The 21,879-nt window shown below is 41.6% G+C and overlaps 1 protein-coding gene across 1 annotated transcript; it reads left to right on the top strand.

The window, feature by feature from the left end:
- The first annotated feature begins 8,025 nt into the window (after positions 1-8,025).
- On the top strand, positions 8,026-21,380 carry ENAM (enamelin). Its single transcript, XM_016207086.2, has 8 exons — positions 8,026-8,079; positions 9,850-9,918; positions 10,041-10,085; positions 10,803-10,844; positions 12,363-12,629; positions 13,586-13,648; positions 15,066-15,116; positions 18,519-21,380. Exons 1-8 carry the CDS (start codon positions 8,026-8,028, stop codon positions 21,378-21,380), a joined length of 3,453 nt encoding a protein of 1,150 aa, XP_016062572.2.
- Positions 21,381-21,879: the final 499 nt, after the last annotated feature.

Raw genomic sequence — 21,879 nt, 5'->3', positions numbered from 1 at the left:
CAATAAAGGTGTTAAATTGCCAGGTTTTATTTAATTCTACAAATATTTACTGAGTTCCTACTACTTTCTAGGTGCCAAGGATTCAGTAATGGACAAAACATACAGAATTCCCTGCCTTTATTGTACATGAGAAAGACAGACCAAAAAAATTTAAGTTAGGAAAATATGTGTTAATTGATGATGAGTGTAAGACAGAAAAATAAAGCAGGAAGGGGTTAGGGAGGAAGATGGGCTTATAATTGTGATTAGGCAAAGCCTCCCTGAGAAGGTAGCATTTGAATGAAGACCTGAAGGAGGCAGGGGAGTGAACCATGTACACTCTAGAAAAAGCTTTCTGAGCAAAGGGCACAGACAGTGCAAAGGTCCTGAGGCAGAAGTGTACCTGGTATGATCAAGACAAAGTAGCAAGGCCAGTGTGGATGGAGAAAAGGAAGGAGAGAATGTACGAGGAGACAGACATCAGAGAGGTGGCACCAGGTCACATTGTGCTTTGTGGCCAGGGAGGACTGTCTTTAATGCAGGCTGAGATGAGGAACCACTGGAAGAGGGTCTTATCTGACCTACATATTTCATACATCTCTCTGGCGGCTGATTTGACAATAAACTGAAGAGCAGCAAGAAGCAGAGAGACCACTAGGGCAGTAAGATTGGACCCCAGTCGTGCAAAATGGTCCCATTCGGGATCTACTATGAATGCAAAGCTGACAGAATTTGCTCAGGAATGGGAGAGGAGTCAAGGTTTTAGGTCCGTGAAACCAGGACAGAGACACATCCCTTTACATGATCCTAAGGTCTCTTCTGACTCTGAGACTGTACAATTTAGAGAAGTTTTTTCTCTTTCTTCATGGCAGAATTTTCTGCTCACTGAGAAAGTAGTTCCTAAAAGGCTGAAAGTATGAAATCTCTTTTAAGTTCTTTTCTCTCTTAAGGAAGCTTTGCAATAAAGAAAAATCTATGACAATAACCTTTTTATAAAACAATGAAGAAAAATTGTCCATTTGTTTAAAAATCCAATCTTTTTCAGTACTTATTATTTCAACACTAAATTGTGCTGGGTTAGAAATCTATTTTTCTTATAGATAGGCAAGTATTGAATTGCTGGGGGCGGCGGAGGCAGGGGCAGGGGCAGAAAGATCTTATCAGAGGAAAGATGGCCCAAGCCCAGGAACAGAGGGAAACTGCTTTAGAGACACTTTGACTTGGTAAGTCTGGTGGCCCTGGTCAAGTGTCATCCCTTATGCCGGTGTTTGCCCAGCCCTGTGCGGAATGGACTGTGGCAAGTGGAGAGTGGAGGCAGACAGCCTTGGTGCAAACCACGCTTCAGCTGTGTGGCCTCAGCTCAGTCTTGTGTCTTAATCGCCCTGAGCCTCAGTTTCCCCAAGTGTTTAATACCCCTGTTCAGAGTTGTGAGGAAAGACAGCATCTCTGAAGTACACAACTCTTTCCCCAGGTCACATGCTGAATCAGTGGGTAGCATCCCCTTGGAAACATTCGTCTAACATCCCAAGGGTGGGCTTATGAGATCCATTACCTGTGAATTGGTGGGTGAACTTGGGTGTTGGTGGGTGGAAAGGGAACCCACACAATACAAAAGCCATAAACAGAGGACTGCACCCCGTGTATGGGCCTGTTTGGAAGAAGAGCTCGAGCCAAATGCGTGCATCGTTTCAGGGTAGATGTGTCAGTGTAGATGTTAGCATTTCTGAAAAAGGTGATTAGATGATGTCTGGTAAGAAATGACGCGATAGACTCAACAAGCTCCAACTTACTCAATTATCTAGTCTGCTCTAAGTATTTATTTAAAGTTGATTCATCCTGCCCAGCATGCACTACACTCCCAATACCAAGAGAGAGCCTCTTGTTTTCAAGAGGAGCAAGACTTTTTAACAATTTTTCCATACAATTGAACTTTAAAAAATTACAATCCATGTTAGTATTTAGAGTTGAAGTTTAACAAACCAATTTCCTTTAAGTTTACATTACACTTCATTTTTACAGAGAAGCCCTTTATAGAATTCTGGTCCTCGTGTCCTGAGTCCCCTGGTAAAAGCATACGTACTGTACGTGGCTACGCTAGAGTGAGATGGTAAACCCCCACGCTACCTCTTAGCCTTCGGCAAGTCATTTAACTTCATTGAGATTCCATTTTTTTCAAAAGTAAAACGTTAGTGGGGGGAATCATCTCACCTACCTTATAGGTTTTTTGTGAATATTAAATAAGGCAAATCATCTAAAGCACTTATCCCAGTGCCCAGCACATAGTAAATGAAGGTATTACTGTTACCCATTTCAAGGTCTAATGCTACAAGAAAATCGTAATGACAAGGCTTATTGTAACCATTTTATTTAATTAATTTTTTAAAATATCTCTTTTCAAAAAGTATTTTTAGACAGTTCATAGCAAGGGATAGTAAGAATGCTGATAAAATCAGAAGGCAGGCACAGCAGGCTCAGTGTGGAGCCCGAGGTAGAGTCACAGTGAGGCTAGCGAAGCACAAGCCCCTTCCACACCCTGCGAGGGCACAGACAGTGTGCTCGAATGGCCGTGCGTTTTCATAAAATTCGCCCTCGATTGGTTAAGATGGCTGTCTCCTTCCACTCCCATAGTCCCTCCATCCTGAAGCCAAGTGGTGTTGCAATGGCCATGGGCATTTTGAGGAAGTTAAAATGGGGAGACTTCATTTGGGATTAGTGCAATATATTTAAGTGATCCACTTAGCTTCTGTCAACTTCTGTCTATAGTTAAAATATTGCTAGCCATTCTCATGTAGGAACGGCTTCTAGGGATATCCCGACTGCCCACACCTAGCTCTCAATGCCTGCTCATTCTACAGGTGAACCAAAGGTACAAGACCAGAAAGCACATTGTGATAGGACTAGGTCCTTGGCTGCTGAGGCTAAAACGTGTGGGCAGTGGAGAAGAGACAGGGTTGAAGTGTACAGATGCTGTGATAAAGGTCAGACAGTTAGTAAAAATGTTGTGTCTCTCGATTTCGTGATGTTTGTACTCTTTGCCACCTTTTTAAAATCTGAAATTTGTTGCAATTTTCTCTTATCTAAACAAATGTTTACTTTCTTGCCTAAATTTTGGTGTGTGTGTTTTTAAGAAAGCCCCTTAAAGTATACTAGCTTAGGCCTCATATAACCTGAATCCACGGTTAAGCATCAAATTTAGCTCTGAGTTTCCTAGTAACCAGAGTGATAGGACAACACAGAGTGTTACATGCTCCTTATGGCAAAGAAGGAAATTATTAACAATAGCTGTAAGATCAATATTCCTTAAACAAGATGTAGAACAGAAAGGCACTGGTCTGGATTCCCCCACTAGCAATATGACTCCAGAAAAATAAATTAATACATGTTGAAGACAGCAAGGTCTTTCCTGAAATAAAATTCTAGAAGAAATGTCTTCTGTAGCACTGGATATGATGCATGTGATGAGATGTAGTGCAGTTTTCAACTTTATTTTATGGAAAAGCCCTTCACTAGGCTTGAGAGTCTGTTTGGCTACCCCTGCTCAGGCCTCTTGGCCTCAACTCTCATCACTCAGCCCTGGAGCTCTTTTTCAGCCTTTTCTGCCTTCTCGAGTTGTTCAGATTAGCCTTGCTCTTCACTCACCACCGTGCTCTGCCTGGAACACCTCTCAGGCTCCCCTGGCTACCTTTAACTCAGACATCAGGTTAGAGCTGACCGCTCACCCCCTCTGGGATGCCTTCTGTAAACTCCCTCCTACATGCACTGAACTTCTCCAGTCTTATGCCTTTTTACACAGCATTGCGTCTGAGATTACAATGTCTAGATCCACTTTTAGATAAATGTCTCCATCTTTAAAGCTGATCTTGAGCACATATAGGAGTGATTACTCAGAGCTCCGAGAAGTAAACACTACCTCTGAGGGTGGTCCAAATAACTAACCACCCACCAGCTGTAACTCACTGACACCACAGAGTAGCATTTGCATTTGTAGACGGAAAGCTGGACTGAAACTGGATAAATCTGATGAACTTTATGACTCAGTTTCTTTTTCCTATGTTCTAATTATGTGCATGTTTGATTGCTCCTTGGGAGGTTTTTTGTTTGTTTTCTGATATTCTTGTTTTTTGGGGGTTTTTTTTAATGCATAAGCACAATGCGGTGAAGCACTCCTCAAAAATCTTTAGGAAATGTGTCACTGGTCAGTATTAAAGCAACTAACTATTAAGCAAGCTCTAGTCATAATCATAGATAGGTAACATTTATGTATCTATTATTTATAATAGTTATTTGGACTATATGCTAAGAACTTTAAATGTTATCTCATTAAATTCTTAACAAACCATGAAGGAAATTCTATTATTACCTTCCACTTTACAAGTGAGGAACTGAGGTTTAAAGAGATTAATTCACTTGACCAAGATTTGAAAGCAGCTAAGTCACTGCATGAAGCCAGAATTGAAACCCAATTCTGAGTTCTGACTCTGACAATTTCCTATCCTAAAACCTCGTGCAGGATGGGTGACACCTAACCTGGGGCTTTGCATGAGAGGCCACTCAGGAAACATTTGTGCAATAAAGCATTATTAACTATTTAATATCTGAGAGATTAAACTACACCCCTCTTCTCTTAGGCTAGAAGAGTTTCTCAGATTTAAGGCCTGAGGATATGCGATATGAATGGCTCCAGAAAGAAGTCAAGGTTGTGGATTCTTAGACACTATCTGGTCACCAATAATGGATTCCTAGGACACAACCTATCTCAAGTGTCTCAAGTTCTGCAGTGTTGGAATATTCTACTAAAAATAATCCACAGACCTTCAGCTCGACAGTTGTGCTTAGAAGATCTATTTGCTCTAAGAACTATGACTGCTTTTACTACTCTAAAATCCTTAGCAAATCATTACAAGGTGAAATGGGGAACCGTACCAGTAACTCATGTATTGATCAGTCAGTCACTGATCATCACTCAGTGCCTACTACATACCAGGCACTTCACATGCATTATTTCATTTACTTCTTAGAATGAACTTATTACTCCCTAATTTACTGCACAGGACATTGAATAGTTGGATAATTTGTGAAAGGTTTAAACTCAGATCTGGCAACACCAAAGCCTGGCCTCTTCCCATCAAACCTGGAATAAAAAATTCAGAAGACTTAGCTGCTCCCAGCGGCTTAAACTCTAGGGCAATGAGAAAATCTTAATAACTGGAGGAAAAGAAAAGTAGGGAGATCACACACCCTTGGAGGATATGAGTTCTCCTTCAGGGAAAAATAAAAGTGGGTTTACACACACCACACACATACACACGAATACTTATACACAATTTCATGTATTTACAGATCCCCATTAGGACAACTCGTTTTATGGACAAGAAGACAAATGGAGACCGGAGGAGGGACACAGACACACAAACGTCTTTAAAAGCCAAATCAGAAACATGTCCACAAACAGTTGTAATTGTCTGGAGGGGGAAAGAATTTACAAAATAAGTAGACATAACTGGCGTAGAGGGGGAAAGGTCACAAAGGGCTGGTTTCAAATGTTTTATCAAGTTAAGCACCTCTTTAGAGTTTTTGAGAAAAAGGAGACTTGGGTTTTTTTCTCACTACTCAGAGTTCTCCCACTCAGTAGCTGGGCTGGATTTTTAAAACACAGATTGTTTTATAACCACTAACCACCCTTGTGGCAGTGGGAACAGGATAGAGAAGGTCGAAAGGGAGGTTTAGCCCTGGCCGGGTGGCTCCGTTGGTTGGTGCGTCGTGCTGCACACCAAAAGGTTGCCGGTTCGATTCCCAGTCAGGACACATACCTAGGTTGTGGGTTCAAGATCTAGTCAGGGCTTGTAAGAGAGGCAACCGATCAATGTTTCTCTCTCACATTGATGCTTCTCTCTCCCTCCCTTATTTTCTCTCTAAAATCAATAAAAACATATCCTCAGGTGAGGATTAAAAATAACTAACTAAACAAATAATTTAAAAAATTTTAAGTGAGGTTCAGTTGCATCTGCCAATACCTATCCAGCTACGGCTGGATTCAAAACTCCAGCCTCTACGTGAAGGACCCAGGCGGAGGCCAGGGTGGTCGGACATCACAATTCCCATTTCACCTCTAGGAATACACTGCACCCTGGATGTCTTACCAACTGCAAATTCATCTCAATGTATATACAGTATATTATAATTCCTACCCAGTTTCCACAAAATCAGACAAAGATAGCAGGCACTTGGAGCAGATATATCTTGGAACATACCGACCTAAAATAAAGCTTAATTTAAAGTCAAACATTCTGGGGCAATTTCAATTTGTGGTACTAAATTCAGGACATGGGAGTGGGGCTAAGAAATTCAGTGTTATTTGGCTCAAGAGAAAGGACATGGCACCTCCCATGCCTTAGAAGAACAGTGGCCTGGGAACAACTGGGCAAACTGTGCACAATCATGCAAAGTAGGAGCCAGCTTCTGGCATCAAATTTAAGCATTCTTAATTTTTAAATGCAAACATTAAAATAAGCAAACATCACCACTGCAAATGTTTTCTCTTGTGGAGCCATACGGGAACAGGAGAATCCAAGTTCAGCAAAGGTAGCAAAGCTTATTCTTGCCAATGAAATATATTTGTCCTATTTATTTGGAAGTGAAATCTTTATTATGGTAAGTCAGGTTTCCAGAAAAATCCATAACATAGCTCCTAACCCTTTCAGTGAATTTCTCAACTCACATTTTAAAGAAGTTATATTGTCATGAATAGCTGAGAGTTCATTTGCTGTTTTGCCCAGCTCCTCTAAAATTCTGAATCCCCAGTGACTGAATTACATTTGAGTTCAGAAAAAACACTATGTCCTGGTAGTCTTATGTAATTTGAATCAAATTAAGCAAGAGTGTCCATGCACATGACATTCCAATTCATTTAAATTATATATTAAATATATATTAATTAAATATTGAATATATATATTGGCCTGCCTTTTGACGATGTTCAGTGATATATGACAATAGCATATAGTAAATATTCACCTTTGTTCCCTAAATGCCTTTGTATAAACAAGGTTTCTATACCTGAATAGCCCCAAATTCATCAAGGAAAGCATCATCTAAATCTTACTGCTGCAAGCTCATTTTCCTAGACTGTTATTATACATAATAAGAGACTTGATTTGACAGCTCCTATAATAACACATTACAAATTTTACATTGGATGTGTTTTTTCACCTTAAACTCTTGTGATGGCAAAACCACTTTCCTCAAAGCGGATTGGTTGGGCAGGTCTGCAACAGTGCTTAAATGTGACCTTGCTATCCCCAGCTCTTCTGACAAGGAGGAGCCTTTTTGGTACAGAACATGACATCTTCGTGAAGAATTTGCTTTATTATTAGGAAAAAAATGTGTCTTGCTTCTTGAAATCTCTCTGGTTTCAGCAATTTGTAGTCATTTTCACTGCAGACCATTAAGAATATATCTCAAAGACAGGCTAACAAAGTTCAAGTACAAGTTATTTTTTAAATATTGGAGCTTCTAACTGGCATCGGGTGAGTATTAGAGATTATCAACATAAGTAATATAGAGCCAAAAAGGGAACTTAATTCATAGATGTTGGTTGACTTCCTTATTGCTTTCTTTGATATTAGTTGTATAACCATGATTTGCAGACTGATCTGATAAAATCCTTGGTTTATTTGGTGTATTTGTTTTTCTTGTAAGTTCCTTCCAACCTACTTACATCTCGTTTAACACTGTGATTTTGTGCATTTTCTGATAGAGCAGTCAGGTTTTGTCAACATTGTACTAGAAGTATCTCAAAGTACAGTGCCCAGGCCATTTTCCCTCTGACTTAGTTTTCACACAAGCCCTATAACAACAGATTAAGCTTGACGTTTGAAGGCCCTCTAACGAGGATATTAGTGGACAAAATAATTAGCATTACATGTGCAGCCATGGAACTGAAGTTTTGCTATTCATTTCACTTATTTGTTTCATTTCTATATTTGAGTTTTTTCTCATGTCAAATCTGTACTTTTCTTAAAGGCTTATGAAAATTTTGGTGAAAAAATGTTGCTGCTTCAGTGCAGACATGGAGCCCCTTTTCCTAATCTAGATAACTTGGTGAGTATTTTCATTTATTTTTCCTTATAGAACAGGTTACATATCAAACTAAATTTTGTCAGAAGTACATTTGAGAGGATAGAACACCATGTAAATATGTCAGAAAAAAACAGAGCATCTGAGTTTGACCGCTGGGATGGACGAAGTAAGAACTAACACATAGCAATCATTATGAGTGTTATTTTTAAAAAAAAATAGCGAATCGTACACTTTCATCTAATCATGAACTCTTAGAGATGGAAAGAATCTTAAAAGTCATCCAACATAGTGTATTACCTTTACAAAAGAGAAAATGAGTGGCATTTTATGTTTGCAAAACACAAGACCACACCTTCCTATATGGGTGTGTAACATTATCAGGAACCTAAGTGAAAGCTATTATAGAGATTAAATGGATGATTAGGCAAGAGAGCAATTAAACATCCAAAAGTTCCCCAAATCTCAGGCCATAATCTTAGGGAGGGGAAAAAGCATTCATCAATATTCTCTCTATTAGCCTTCTATACTAAACACACTAGTTTTAGTTGGAATTTTTAATTTTCTACAATGCTATGATTCTGAAAATCTTTAATTAAGAAAAAAGGCATTTTACATATTACTGCTTCCTTCTTAAATTAGGAGAAAAAGCATTTACATATTACGGCTTGTTTAATTACACTCTTCCAGTTTCTCTGATATATAAGAGGTAATTGATGACACCTAAAATTTAGGAAAATGCTGAAGTGTCCTTTAATTATACTGCTGGGAAGCAAGCAGAAGGGAGAGTATTGGCCCAAATCACTGCTAGACGCATTTCAAGCCTAGAAAGCAGCAGCAGGAACAAAAGGAATGAGAAGCTGCTGGTGTCTACGTGCTGGTTACCATGCTCGAATTTGTGTTGTATCTGATATACCATGAAAATAAGTCATTCTGATTAAAACCTTTATTTTCCTCCCTTGTATATGCAAATAGAACAGTTTTCTTGAATTGCCCCAAGAAATGCTTCAGAATAGACCTTGTTCAAAGATGTAAATACACTTCTAATTGCACAAGGCTTGCACAATTAACCAGAGCGGGATAAATGAAATCAATGAAAACCGTCTGCAAGCTTCCTGGGTCTCCCTCCATAGGTTTAATCAAAGTATCTAACAAAGAGATTAATTTATAGCTTTGCCTGTTTTTCTATCTCTCTGACCAGCCCTTGAGCAGAAGAGATTTTTAAAAAGATAAAATAATAATAATAAACAATAGAAGACAGAAGAAAAGTCTAGGGCCCTGGAATACACCAGCTTATTTAATTAGCCTCCATATAATGGAATGTTGCCTATAGCATCTTAGAAAGTAGTTCAAAGGACTGATTTTGGGGGGTGCCCTCATTGAAACTGAGACTATGCTGAACAATGAATACAGTCAAATATTATTATGCCTTTCTAAGCCATCTTAGCAACTAGAAATTCAAAACCAGCAATATTCATATTTTTCAGGTAAACTCCTACTTTCTAATTTCCACATGTCAGTGCTATGAACCATCTTCCATCTTCTCAAGCATCAATTCTCCCTCCCTCCCTCTCATCTCTCCTTTTCACTGTGACCCTGTTGGTAGTTTAGAACAGTACCAGATAACTATCTTGTAGTTTATTAAAGTAAAACTAAAGTGCCAGCAGAGGCCCCTATCACTGTCTGTTTCTGTACTCTCCTTGGCAGACAGTGGGCTGGTGCCTAAATAAGTGCAAAGCAACCCCAGCAAAATTATTTCATAGTCCAAAAGTAAACTTCAATTTTTTATTTCAGGTACCAAGTGGAAAAATGAAGATTCTCCTGGTCTTTCTAGGTCTGCTTGGCAATTCTGTTGCTATGCCAGTGAGTGTGTTTTTTTAACTTAGGACTTTTTTTGTGTTCTATTGTTACATAGCTTGGAGAAAATTATTGGGCTTATTTCAACTGACATTCTGAATTTGTCATTGATATTCTTTCACTTCCAGATGCAGATGCCTCGGATGCCTGGATTTAGCAGTAAAAGTGAAGAGGTATGTATGTTTAGTCTCTGGGACAAGTTTTCCAGAGCCCTATCCTGAGAGTTCATTTAAAAGGGAGAATATTAAAAATAATAATAAAAAAATAAAAAGGAGAATATTGGAAAACTTTCTGACATATAAAATTTCTTAAGAAAGAAGTAGAGAGAGGAAATGAGACTTGAAAGACTTAAACTCTCAAATCAAGGCAAAATAGTAATTTCCCCCCATCATCCTACTGATGTACTTCAATATTCCTTCTTAGGATGCATGTGAATTTGTGTTACCTATAGGTAGATTTTTGGCTAAGTTTTTAAGGTAGACATTTGTACCAAGGGTTGTTAGAAGATAGACACTTAAGCATATAGATAACTTTTACATAACTCATACCCAGGATCACTAGCCAAATTCATTATTCATCAGAAAGGAGAATCGCCTTTTTTATAGAATTATCCTGAACTCCAAAAGGGTAGAGTAAAACATTTGACAACTTCAAAGTAGACAAGATTTTTATTCTCTATTATTCTATATTGATTCTTCTCAAAAGAAAATTCTGAGTAAAAATTTAAAATGCCATAGAAGTTTTTAATTGCATTTAAATTTATTAATAACCAATAAAAGACATTACGACTTTTGTACCTTAAAATCAGATATTCAACTTATTTATTATAATTTGTGGATTGATTGAAAAATTTTCACTTGTGCCACATTAATGGATTCTTTTGGTCACAGATGATGCGATATGGTCAATTCAACTTCATGAACTCTCCACATGTAAGTTATTATTTCTAATGACTTATACTATTTCTGATGACTTCTTGTTTATATGCAAATCATTACATTATACGGTTTGCCTTAGCTAATAAAGACACCAACAGCTATCCCCACATTTTAATTACAATGCAATCATTATAAGAGTTTCAAGGGTGAGAAATAATTTCACTTGTCCTCATACACCAAATTTTCTTCTTAGTCATTACTATTGTTGTTTCAAGTAAATAAAACTCATCTATGAATTACAAGGGTTCTTTATATCCAAGACAAATTGGTTCTGGGGGGAAAATCACACAAGATATACTCACAAATAATGAGAACAAAAAATAGCATAGTAAATATTCGGGGGGGGGCTGTAAATTTTATTTGAATTATCTTGAAAATAACACCAAAATTATGAAATCAGTTCTTATTTAAATAAATTTATATTATACTTACTACCGTGTGTTAATTCTTAGAACTAAGGATGAATCAGGCGCATGTTCCATCTTTCGGCATAGCTTTTCTGACAAAATCGTACGTTAATACGATGATGTCATAAGCCATTTTTGACTCGTGGCACGACTATAAAAGCCATTTGGGGGTAAACCAGCTTTCTCCTAATTCTTTTTATTCAAGTCATTGTTTTTTAAAGCCCCTCCCGAAAATGATCATCTTTGTCAATCTTCTCACCTTCAACGATGGATCGGCCTAAGTCTTTTCAACTCTCGTTCTCGATGTCAGTGACCTTGCCTGTCATTTTCAATGTCCCCCAACTGGACTGTCCTAAAATACTGCATCTTAACCGAGGCCCGCGGTTTCACCGTCCACCGGCCCTGTGCTGGGTGCACATCACCCGGTGGACGAGAGTCAGTCATGAGGACTGGGGACAGAGGCTGGTGTTAAACCAGAGAAGGGGCAGTGGGGACTGATGCTGTAAGAGGTCAACTCATTGATTAGCATTTTCAGATTATTACTACATTGGCTTCCATGTCAGCCTTGTAATTGTGGAGATTCTGATAATGAAAACGGAATTAATGAGGATTCACCTGTAATCAAGAAGCACAGGTACCAAGAGGGTGTTTACACGGCAGGATTTTTATTCTATTTCCCTCTCCCCCCCTCCTCTCTCTCTCTCTCTCTCTCGTTTGCCTTTTTTACACTTTCTTTATCTTCCTTTTGATTTTCCTCCTCCTGTCCAGCCTCTTACAAGTCACAGGCGGGTTGAATTTGACATCGGCTCCTCTCTAACCTGACTTGTGCACGCCTCGCCTGTCAGGGCTTCATTCTCAAACTGAAACTTCTCACCCAATGTGCCTTTTGCTTTGCTTGGTTGGTTGGTTTTCTCGAAGAGTGAATGAAATTCATTTCTGTAAGGCAACGTCTAAAGGAGTGCTAGCTAAGGATCTCGACACTGCCGTTGTTAAGTTCCATAGGATTTTTAAGATCCCTGGCTGAGTTTAGAGACTGACACGGAGGGTGGGGAGAGCGGGAATCTCAGCTCTTGTGTGACCTCACTGTTATTTGCTACCTTTGCAGATGTCACAACTGGGCCCCTTGTATGGATATGGTATGCAACCCCCTCCGCTCTTCCCACACTACCAGATGCCCATGTGGCCCCAGCCACCGCCCCACACAGGGCGCCCACGGAAACCCTCAGCGTCCAAACGCCAGAGCAAGACTGATCAAGCCCCAGAGACCCCGAAACCCGACCAGCCTCAAGCAAAAAAGCCACCCCCAAAGCGGCCTTTAAAGCAGCCAACACCTGCCCCAACTCCTCCCCAAGAGGAAGCCGAACCCCCTCAGGTAAGGCTTGCCCAGCAGGACTCCACACCGAGTCACATGCCTCAGTGACTCGCAGGGCCTGGCGGCCCCCACATGCCCACTCCCCCCAGTACCGCTCAGGACTGGTACTGCTACGTGCAAAACAGATTCTTCAGTTTTCACATTTTCTACCAAGACGATGCCGTCACCACCTCTGATCCAAAACTGCCTGCAAGCGCATTTCAGTCCTTGTTTGATTAGAAGTTACCCAAAAGCTCTCTCCTTAAGAGCTCCTTTTGAAACACGGAGGCGGCATGGCATGGTACATATGCTCATTGTAACATGAGCATAAGAGAAGCGTCAGGGACCGGAGACTCGAGTTCTAGCCGCAGCCCTTCTTCGCTGCACGAGCTTGAGCAATCTCGAAGCCCCTTCCGAGATCTATGCTTTGATGGTCTCAAATGTTGCCCTGAAGGGCAGCGCTGCTTCCAGTCCTTCAGCACGGTCCTGACTTACAGCAAGAACATGTAGAAATGGTTTCTCAAGACCTCATCTAGTGCGGAGCTTCTAAAATACTGTCTTTTAGTCAATTAGCATTTGTTGTTAGACACTATTATAGATGCAGAGAAAACAAATGAAAAGACTTGAATCCTGGCTTCAGTCATTTACGGCTATGGGATTGGGGGCAAGTGACTAACTTCTCTGAACCTCAGAATCTTAAGTGAAGTGGGAATAATAATACCACATATTTTCTTTGGCTCCGTGAGGATTAAGCAAGCTTCCCAGTATCAAATGCTCAGCACAATACCAAGAACATGTGTTCAATAATACTAATTGTTGTTATTACTATCATCTCCGCCCTGAAATTAAAAACCACAGGTTAGTGCAAAGGGAGAGGTAGACTCCTAAGTTTCAAGTAATTGTATTGACCAGTTTTGTTTTATTTCTCACATATTCTTCTCACCGCCACACCACTCTGATTCTTCCTTTCTCTCCAGGCATTCCCACCATTCGGCAATGGGATCTTTCCCTATCATCATCCACCATGGCATGTTCCACATGTGAGTCTTTTTCCTTCATATTACAAGTGAAAAATAATAGTAGCATGTTATATCTCAAACCGATATGAGCTTATACACTCTAAATGGAATGCTATGCGCCAATCAGTAGAGAGTATGAAACAAAATCATCTCATCAGTCACCATGTAGGGAAAAAAGCATTTTTAAGTGAATTTTTTACTCAAATTGTGGCATGAACACAGCCTAAATCACCAAACAACTGCTAATTACTTCATTAGTGAATTAATTTTAAAATGTTGTGCTACTTCATTACCAATCCCTCCTTCCTCAAGAGATTAGAAAACACAGAGACAATACTCATTTAATGTAATGGGGAAATTGGAACAAAAATAGAATTTGAAAATCATATGATAAGTTATGATTAGACAATGTCCTTTTCATCATATGTTATTTCTAGCTACAGCTATTTTATTATAAAAAAATCATACAAAATAGTATTTACAACACTTTTAAAGTCATTAAAATAAAATATAATATTGAAATTGCATCATAGGCATTACAAATATGAATTGCAAAATAAATTATTTAAAGAAATAGTAAAATCCAGTTGCTGTTTAAAAAAAGAAGAAATATTTGATGACTTCATTCAGCTGTGGCATTGGTTTTTCTTGTCTGTGACTCTTATAACCAAGAAGGCTTCTTATTAACAAAGAAAAATTCATTTCAATAAGAGTTCCTTCATTTTTTTTTTCCTTGAAAGAATTGCCTCCTTTTACTGGCCATACTGAACTAGGGAAACTAAGGCAGTACCTCGTGAATAGTTAAAAAGCAGGTGAGCACGATTCTCATGCTGAAGTCCCTATTACTCTCACCTGCACAGACCCCCGGAAGATCTGTGGGACGTGAACTGCTTTTCCAAACCCTCCTGAGTAGAAGCTCAGCCTCCAAATTTGATTAGAAAAATAAACCTTGGTGAAATAAAAACAATATAGTAATAATCCAGGAGGGATTGTGAATTTGTCACCCTAAATGTGAAGTAGACATTCTAAAAATAGCATCATTATTTACTCTCCATTATTATATGTTCTAATACCGATGTTTGGACGCTAATGGCACTCAACTCACTCTCTCCCCCCAACCCCTCGCTCTGCGTGTGTGTGTGTGTGTGTGTGTGTGTGTGTGTGTGTGTGTGTGTGAGTTGAGGTGATGGAGATGATATTTTTAGTAGGATGACCTAGGATTCTTCTGAAGCCTTTGTATTTACCAGTATTCACTGACGGATTATAATTATAACTATTAATAGCTGAATTGTGAGAGCTAATGACTCAGATCTACAAGCTAACAGTGCTGATACCCAATCGCTGATAAGAACTATTTTAAGACACCTCGAGTCTAACAAACAAGTAGCAGCTTAGAAAGTGGTTTTCTTTTGTGTTCATTGTGTTTTTCACCTTTCAGAGGGTACCACCGGGTTTTGGACGTCCACCAGTCAGCAACGAAGAAGGGGGGGTAAGTACAAGTAAAGCTACATTCCCCATTAGGAGTTATAACCTTTTATCTCTGCTTTTTTGACCTCTACCTAAAAGAAAGTTAAAATCCAACCCATGAACCTATAGCTCAAGTGCTTGTGATATAAGGGAGAAAAAGTGAAACAAATCAAGCCAGTAAAAATAAAATAAATGTGATACATCACTTCTCCTCTTCATGTATCAGAATCTTCCTCCCTCCTCCCTCCCTCTCTTCCTTTCCCTCTCCCTCAAAGAAAGCTAACCTAATAATCTCCGCTCCAGGTGGATGCTGGCCCCTAGACAGTGACGGAGCAACTAGGCCACAGGGAAGGAAGTAAAGCACCTTAGAATGTTATCCCCAGGAGAGAAGGAATCGTCTAACTCCCTACTGTACAAATACAGTGAAGCCCTTACTAATTTCACCTACTGAGTTAGTGGATAAACTGGACCCAGAACCCAAGTCTCTGACACCCAGTCCGATGACTTTTGTATTGTACCACACTAGGAGAGGAGCCAAATGCATGTCACAGAGTGGTATGCTGTTAATATATTTCAGCGCTGTGTCATCAAAAAGGCATTGCAGTGATCATGGCACAGCACCCCACCTCTTTTTCTCTAGATATGTGATATGTCCTCAGTGAAATGCAGAACCCTGATACGTCTGGGAAGTGGGGGCTGTGGGGAAGTTAAAATAGTGACATTAAAAATTACTATGTTAGCCCTGGCCTGTGTGGCTTAGTTGGTTGGGTGTCACCCCATGCACCAGAAGGTCAGTGGTTCAGTTCCAGGTCAGGGCACGTACCCAGGCTGCGGGCTCAATCCCCAGGAGGGGGTGTGCAGGAGGCAGCCAATCCACGTTTCTCTCTTTCTTCCCCTATCCCTTCCTCTCTCTCTAAAATCAGTAGAAACATATTTTTTTAAAAGTGTTAGTTATTAATGGCGTAAGGTGATTTCAAAAATATTGTTGTGAAATAATCCCAAATAAAAGAGTCAGGTAATTGTATGCAGCCTAAAAACTGACACTTTAAATATTCACAGCTGTAACATGAGAGAGTGAAGCTGAACGACCCAGGCAATTAGCATAGGCATTAAGAAGTCTGTACCCAACCTCTGGGGACATTGCCCATTTCCTGCATGTCAGCAACATCTCTGCACCCAGATCATCTCCATCCACAACTAGGATTAACAATACTTTTTCTCTGAAATGCCTTTGTTTTGAAAGAAAAACTAAATGCCTTAAATGCCACACAGATGTCTAAAAACCATACTGACAGCAATCATGACGATTATGTCATTATTAAAGACTTATTAAACACCCCCCCGTGTAGGTACCTAGAAAACAAAGATGAAAAAAATGTTTCCACTCAAAACCATCACCTGGGAGAATCAAGTGGGAGAATGCCAGGAAACTGGGCGATTGAAACGCAGTGGGATAGCTGTCATAGACGTCTACACTGCTGCGGGCGCCTGGCAGTGGGCCTAGCTCGCCCCTGGAAGCGGGCAGAGGGGGCCTGAGCTGAGAGCTGAGGGGTCAGGTTTGCCAGGAGGGATAGACGCGTTGGGGGGAAGGTTCGCTGTGAAGCTGCTGCGGAGGCACCAGAACACGGAGAACAGGGTTCAGGGAACTGGTAGCGGTTGTAATTTTCTTTTTATTTTATTAATTGTGGCCAGAGCACTCAACACGAGGTCTACCCTCCTAACAGGTTTGAAGGGAACAGTGCAGTACCGCTAACTGCAGGCCCAGCGCCCTAGAGATTTCTGCAGCTTGCGACCCTGCTCACCTGACAGTCCTGCCCGTTTAGGGGCTCCCCGCTCCCCTCCCCCAGCCCCGGGTCGCCACTGCGCCCCTGCATTCTGGGGGTTTCATTGTTTCAGATACCGCATACAAGTGCAGCCATGCCATATTTGTCTTTCTGTGACTGGCTTATTTCACTTAGCATAATGTCCTCAAAGTTCATCCGTGTTGGCACATACTTTTTCAAGGCTGAATAATATCCATATATATATATATATATATCGCGTTTTCCTTATACATTCATCTGTTACTGGACATTTAGATTGTTCCCATGCCTTGCTATTGTGAACAGTGCTACAAGTAGCGAATGTGATTTATAAGTACAGGGGGGAGGAAATGACGCATGTAATAGTTATGGGCCAGATGATAATTAAAATTATTATTTATTATTATTCAATGTATAACCCTTGTTAGGCCCTTACCAAGTTACCAGGCACTGAGTTTTACATATGTTATCTCATTTGACTCTCATGACAACCTAGGAGGTAGATTTTTTTTTTTATCTCCATTTTTCAAATAGATAAACTGAGGTTAGCCCAGTCATACTACCAATTCCAGTGAACTGGGATTTTAATCCATATCTGTCTAGAGACCCATTACTGCGCTGTGTGTTAGCCAAATGTTTAGAGCTTATCCTGTAAGGTAACGGCAGCTTTAAATTATATTTAAAGAGCAAAGTGACAGAACTTCCCCACGCACACACCACAACCTCCGCTACTCCGCTGGCAATGGAAAGGCGTGGTGAGAGTAGGTAAAGTACACCCAGAGTAACCAGCAAGAAAACTGCTGCAACAGCGCAGGGCTTTGGGGGGTAAAGGAAGAGGGAACAAAAAGAAGGGGCTTACAATTTTAGATTTTATGGGATGTGGTCACTAATCACTGGGGGAAATAGAGGAGACCAACAGAAACAGCCCAGGACACTGAGGAGGTCGTGGTGAGGGACACTTAGCCATAGAATATTGGAGAAGGAGGTGTCGGGGGAGATGAGTCCAGCCTGGGTCCACCCAGTTGGAGGTCTCAGGAGATCGTCAGAGAAGCTGTCTTGTGTCCCAGCCTCGGGAGGGAGTGCCAGGGGCCAGAGGCGCGCTGTGGGCGTCACTGGGTGTCACTGGCACGCGCTGGGGCTGAAAGAGTCCGCCTGCCACACGCTGCTCAACACAGGTGTGAAAATGAGAACGGAGGAACGAGGGGCACAGAGGATGGCAACCTTTGGAAAATGAGGTTTAGGATCCAGGCCCAGGAAGAGAACGCTGGCAAGTAGTGGTCGGAAGGGCAGGTCCAGGAAGAGAGAGCCAGAGGGGAAAGGGTCACGGGGCCCAAGGAGGAATCCAATTTCCAGAAAGAAAACGTAAGTCATTAGTGTCAAAAGAGGCCTGTGGCTGATAAAATTTCCCTTCCCTTCCACATTAGAAGACGCGGAGCGCTCAGACAATAGCCTGGTGAAGGCCTGGAAGGGGGGTGCAGGGTGGAGGGGACCAATGGGGGGGAATGGGGGACATTTATAATATTTTCAACAGTAAAGATAAATTGAAAAAGAAAAAGATGTTCTGAGCAACACCGTAGTGGGGAACAGAGAGTAATTATCGATGTCCATCTTCTTCCCTACAGAATCCTTACTTCGGATATTTTGGATATCAGGGATTTGGGGGTCGTCCTCCCTATTATTCAGAAGAAATGTTTGAACAAGATTTTGAAAAGCCCAAAGAAAAAGACCCTCCTAAAACTGAGAGTCCAGCCACCGAGCCCTCGTCTAATTCAACAGTTCCTGAGACCAATTCTACCCAGCCGAATGCACCCAATCCAGGAGGGCGTCAGGGTGGAAACGACACCAGCCCAACAGGAAACAGTGGCCATGGGCCCAACACTGTGAGCAACCCTACAGTTCAAAACGGGGGCAATCCACCCCCTGCAGTTAACTCTTCAGGCCAGGGGGCACCAAGAAGTCAAATCCCATGGAGATCCAATCAGCCAAATATTCGTGAAAATTACCCAAATCCTAACTTTCCAAGTTTTCCTGTGGGAAGACAATGGCGTCCCACTGGTACCGCCACAGGGCCCAGACAGCATGGGCCTTTTTACCGAAATCCAGTCCAAAGGGGTCCTCGGTGGAACTCCTATGCTTTGGAAGGCAAACAAGCATATCGCCCAGGGAATCCAATTTATCGCAGACCTTATGCTTCCACTGCAAGAGGCAATTCTCCCAATCTTGCAGGAAATCCAGCAAATTTCAGAAGAAAACCTCAAGGGCCAAATAAACACCCTATGGGAACAAATGTTGCCCCTTTGGGTCCCAAACGTGGCACTGTTGCTCGCAATGAAAAACTTCAAAATCCAAGAGAGAAGCCATTAGGTCAAAAAGAAAGAGTAGTCACTCCTACAAGGGCTCCAACTGGCCCCTGGAGAAACTCTCAAGATTATGGCGTTAATAAACCAAATTACAAACTGCCTCACCCTGAGGGTAACATGCCACTCCCAAATTTTAATTCTATTGATCAACGTGAAAACTCTTATTTCCCAAGAGGAGAGTCCAGAAGAGCCCCAAATTCTGATGGGCAAACCCAAAGCCAGAATTTGCCCAAAGGGATTATTTTAGAGCCAAGAAGGATCCCATATGAATCAGAAACCAATCGGCCAGAATTAAAACACAGTACATATCAGCCTGCATACCCTGAGGACATCCCTTCCCCTGCACGAGAACATTTTCCTGCTGGAAGAAATACTTGGAACCACCAAGAAATCTCTCCACCTTTTAAGGAAGATCCCAGAAGGCAGGACGAACACTTACCTCACCCTTCCCAAGGCTCTAGGGGAGACGTGTACTACCCTGACTATAACCCCTACGATCCCAGGGAAAACTCTCCATACATTAGAAGAAATACATGGGATGAGAGAGAGGATTCTCCCAATACTGTGGGACTGCCAGAAGATCCACTGTACCCCATGAATACTCCAGACCCGAAAGAGACAGTCCCTTATAATGAAGAGGACCCGATTGATCCAACTGGAGATGAGCCTCTTCCCGGACAAAGTAGATGGGGTGCGGAGGAGTCGAGCTTTAAAGAAGGCGACACTGTTAGGCACTACAAAGATGAACAGTATACCTCAAATCAGCCAAAGGAATACCTTCCCTATTCCTTAGACAATCCATCAAAACCCAGGGAGGATTTTCCTTATGGTGAATTTTACCCCTGGAACCCAGATGAGAATTTTCCATCATATAACACAGTTCCTACTGTACCCCCGCCTGTGGAGAGCAGGGGCTACTATGCTAATAGAGCTTTTGGACAAGAAGAAAGCTCTCTGTTTCCTTCTTGGAACTCCTGGGACCACAGGATAGAAGCCCAAGGGCAGAAAGAAAGAAGACCATACTTTAACAGAAATTTCTGGGATCGGCCAACCAATTTACACAAAGCCCCCGCTAGTCCACCACACCATAAAGAGGACCAGCCCTATTCCAGTAACTTCCCAGCTGGGCTTCAGAAAAATCCCACATGGCGTGAAGGCGAGCATTTGCATTATGGCATGCAGATGACTAGGTTAAATTCACCAGAGAGCAGACACTTGGCTTCCCAGGACTTAATTCCTCCAACTTACCCAGCAGGTCAAAAAGAAGCACATTTATTTCACCAAAGCCAGAGAGGCCCTTGCTGTGCTGGTGGCTCCATTGGACACAAGGATGATCCACTTGCTCTCCAAGACTACACTCCATCCTTTGGTCTTGTACCAGGGGGGAACCAAGACACCAGCCCTCTGTATACAAAAGATAGTCATACCATACATTCAAGACATACCATCTCCCCCACAAGCAACGTACCTAGCCAAAGAAACAGCTCAGAGAAAAGACAGCCTGAAGAAAGTGAAAACCCAGGTCCTTTCAGAGATGACGTGTCCACCCTGAGGAGGAACACACCATGTTCTATAAAGAATCCACCAGGCCAAAGGGGAATTATGCCCTTTTCTGAAGCCAGTTCCCTTCAATCAAAGAATACACCTTGTCTCAAAAATGACCTTGGAGGAGATGGAAACAATGTTTTGGAACAAATATTTGAAGGCAACCAGCTCAATGAACGGACTGTTGACCTTACTCCTGAGCAGCTTGTTATCGGTACACCTGACGAAGGCCCCAAGCCAGAAGGAATCCAAAGCGAAGTGCAAGGAAATGAGGGCGAGAAGCAGCAACAAAGACCATCTAGCATCCTACAGCTACCGTGCTTTGGCTCCAAATTAGCCAAGTACCACTCCTCCAGCCCTGGGACTCCATCCAGCATTGGAAGGCAAAGCCCATTCAATGGGGACTCGATGATGCCAACTGAAATCCCTGACTTATTGGCTGGGTCAGCTACTGGGACCCAGTTTCAGAGTATAAATGTAGACCGATTTAATGCGGATGAGCACGCTCCGTTTGATTCCCTTCACATAGGGGCCAATCCACAGGACCAGGTGCAAGACTGCTTACTACTTCAGGCCTAGGGAGTATATCAACTGAGCATTCTTTGGAGAAGAGAAATATCTGATATTCTAACAGTGGTTCCAAAGTTTTCCCCACAAGACTTGATTAAGCATCTGACCCTCTTGGTGAGCCTTAAGTTCTTCCCCATTCCAGCAATAGGAGTAGTGGCCCAAGTGGTGCTGATGAGGTTGGGTCTCTGGGAGTCACTACATCCAGTGCTGTCACTATTACGGCAGACCTTAAAAAACAAACAAAGGAAGGAAGGAAGAAGTCTACGACCACCACCACCTTGAAACTTGGAAGCCACTTGTCTGGCTTAGTTTCCCTTTGCTTGCTGATTCTTTTTTCTCTCAAAGTCCCTTACTTGCAAAATTCTCTGGTTTTGCAAGACAGAAAAGCAGAGGAGCCTTCCGTTTTGTGTATGGAGATCTATATGTCAGTATAATCCTGATGATTGTACATTTTTTTCCCTGTGTCGGCCTTTGTCAGTTTCTTTCCGAGTTAATGTTCTCTTTTGGC

This window comes from Miniopterus natalensis, chromosome 1 (genome assembly GCF_054644295.1).
Source record: "Miniopterus natalensis isolate mMinNat1 chromosome 1, mMinNat1.hap1, whole genome shotgun sequence".
Classification (NCBI taxonomy): Eukaryota; Metazoa; Chordata; class Mammalia; order Chiroptera; family Miniopteridae; genus Miniopterus; species Miniopterus natalensis.
This window is presented reverse-complemented; position numbering and strand designations above follow the sequence as displayed.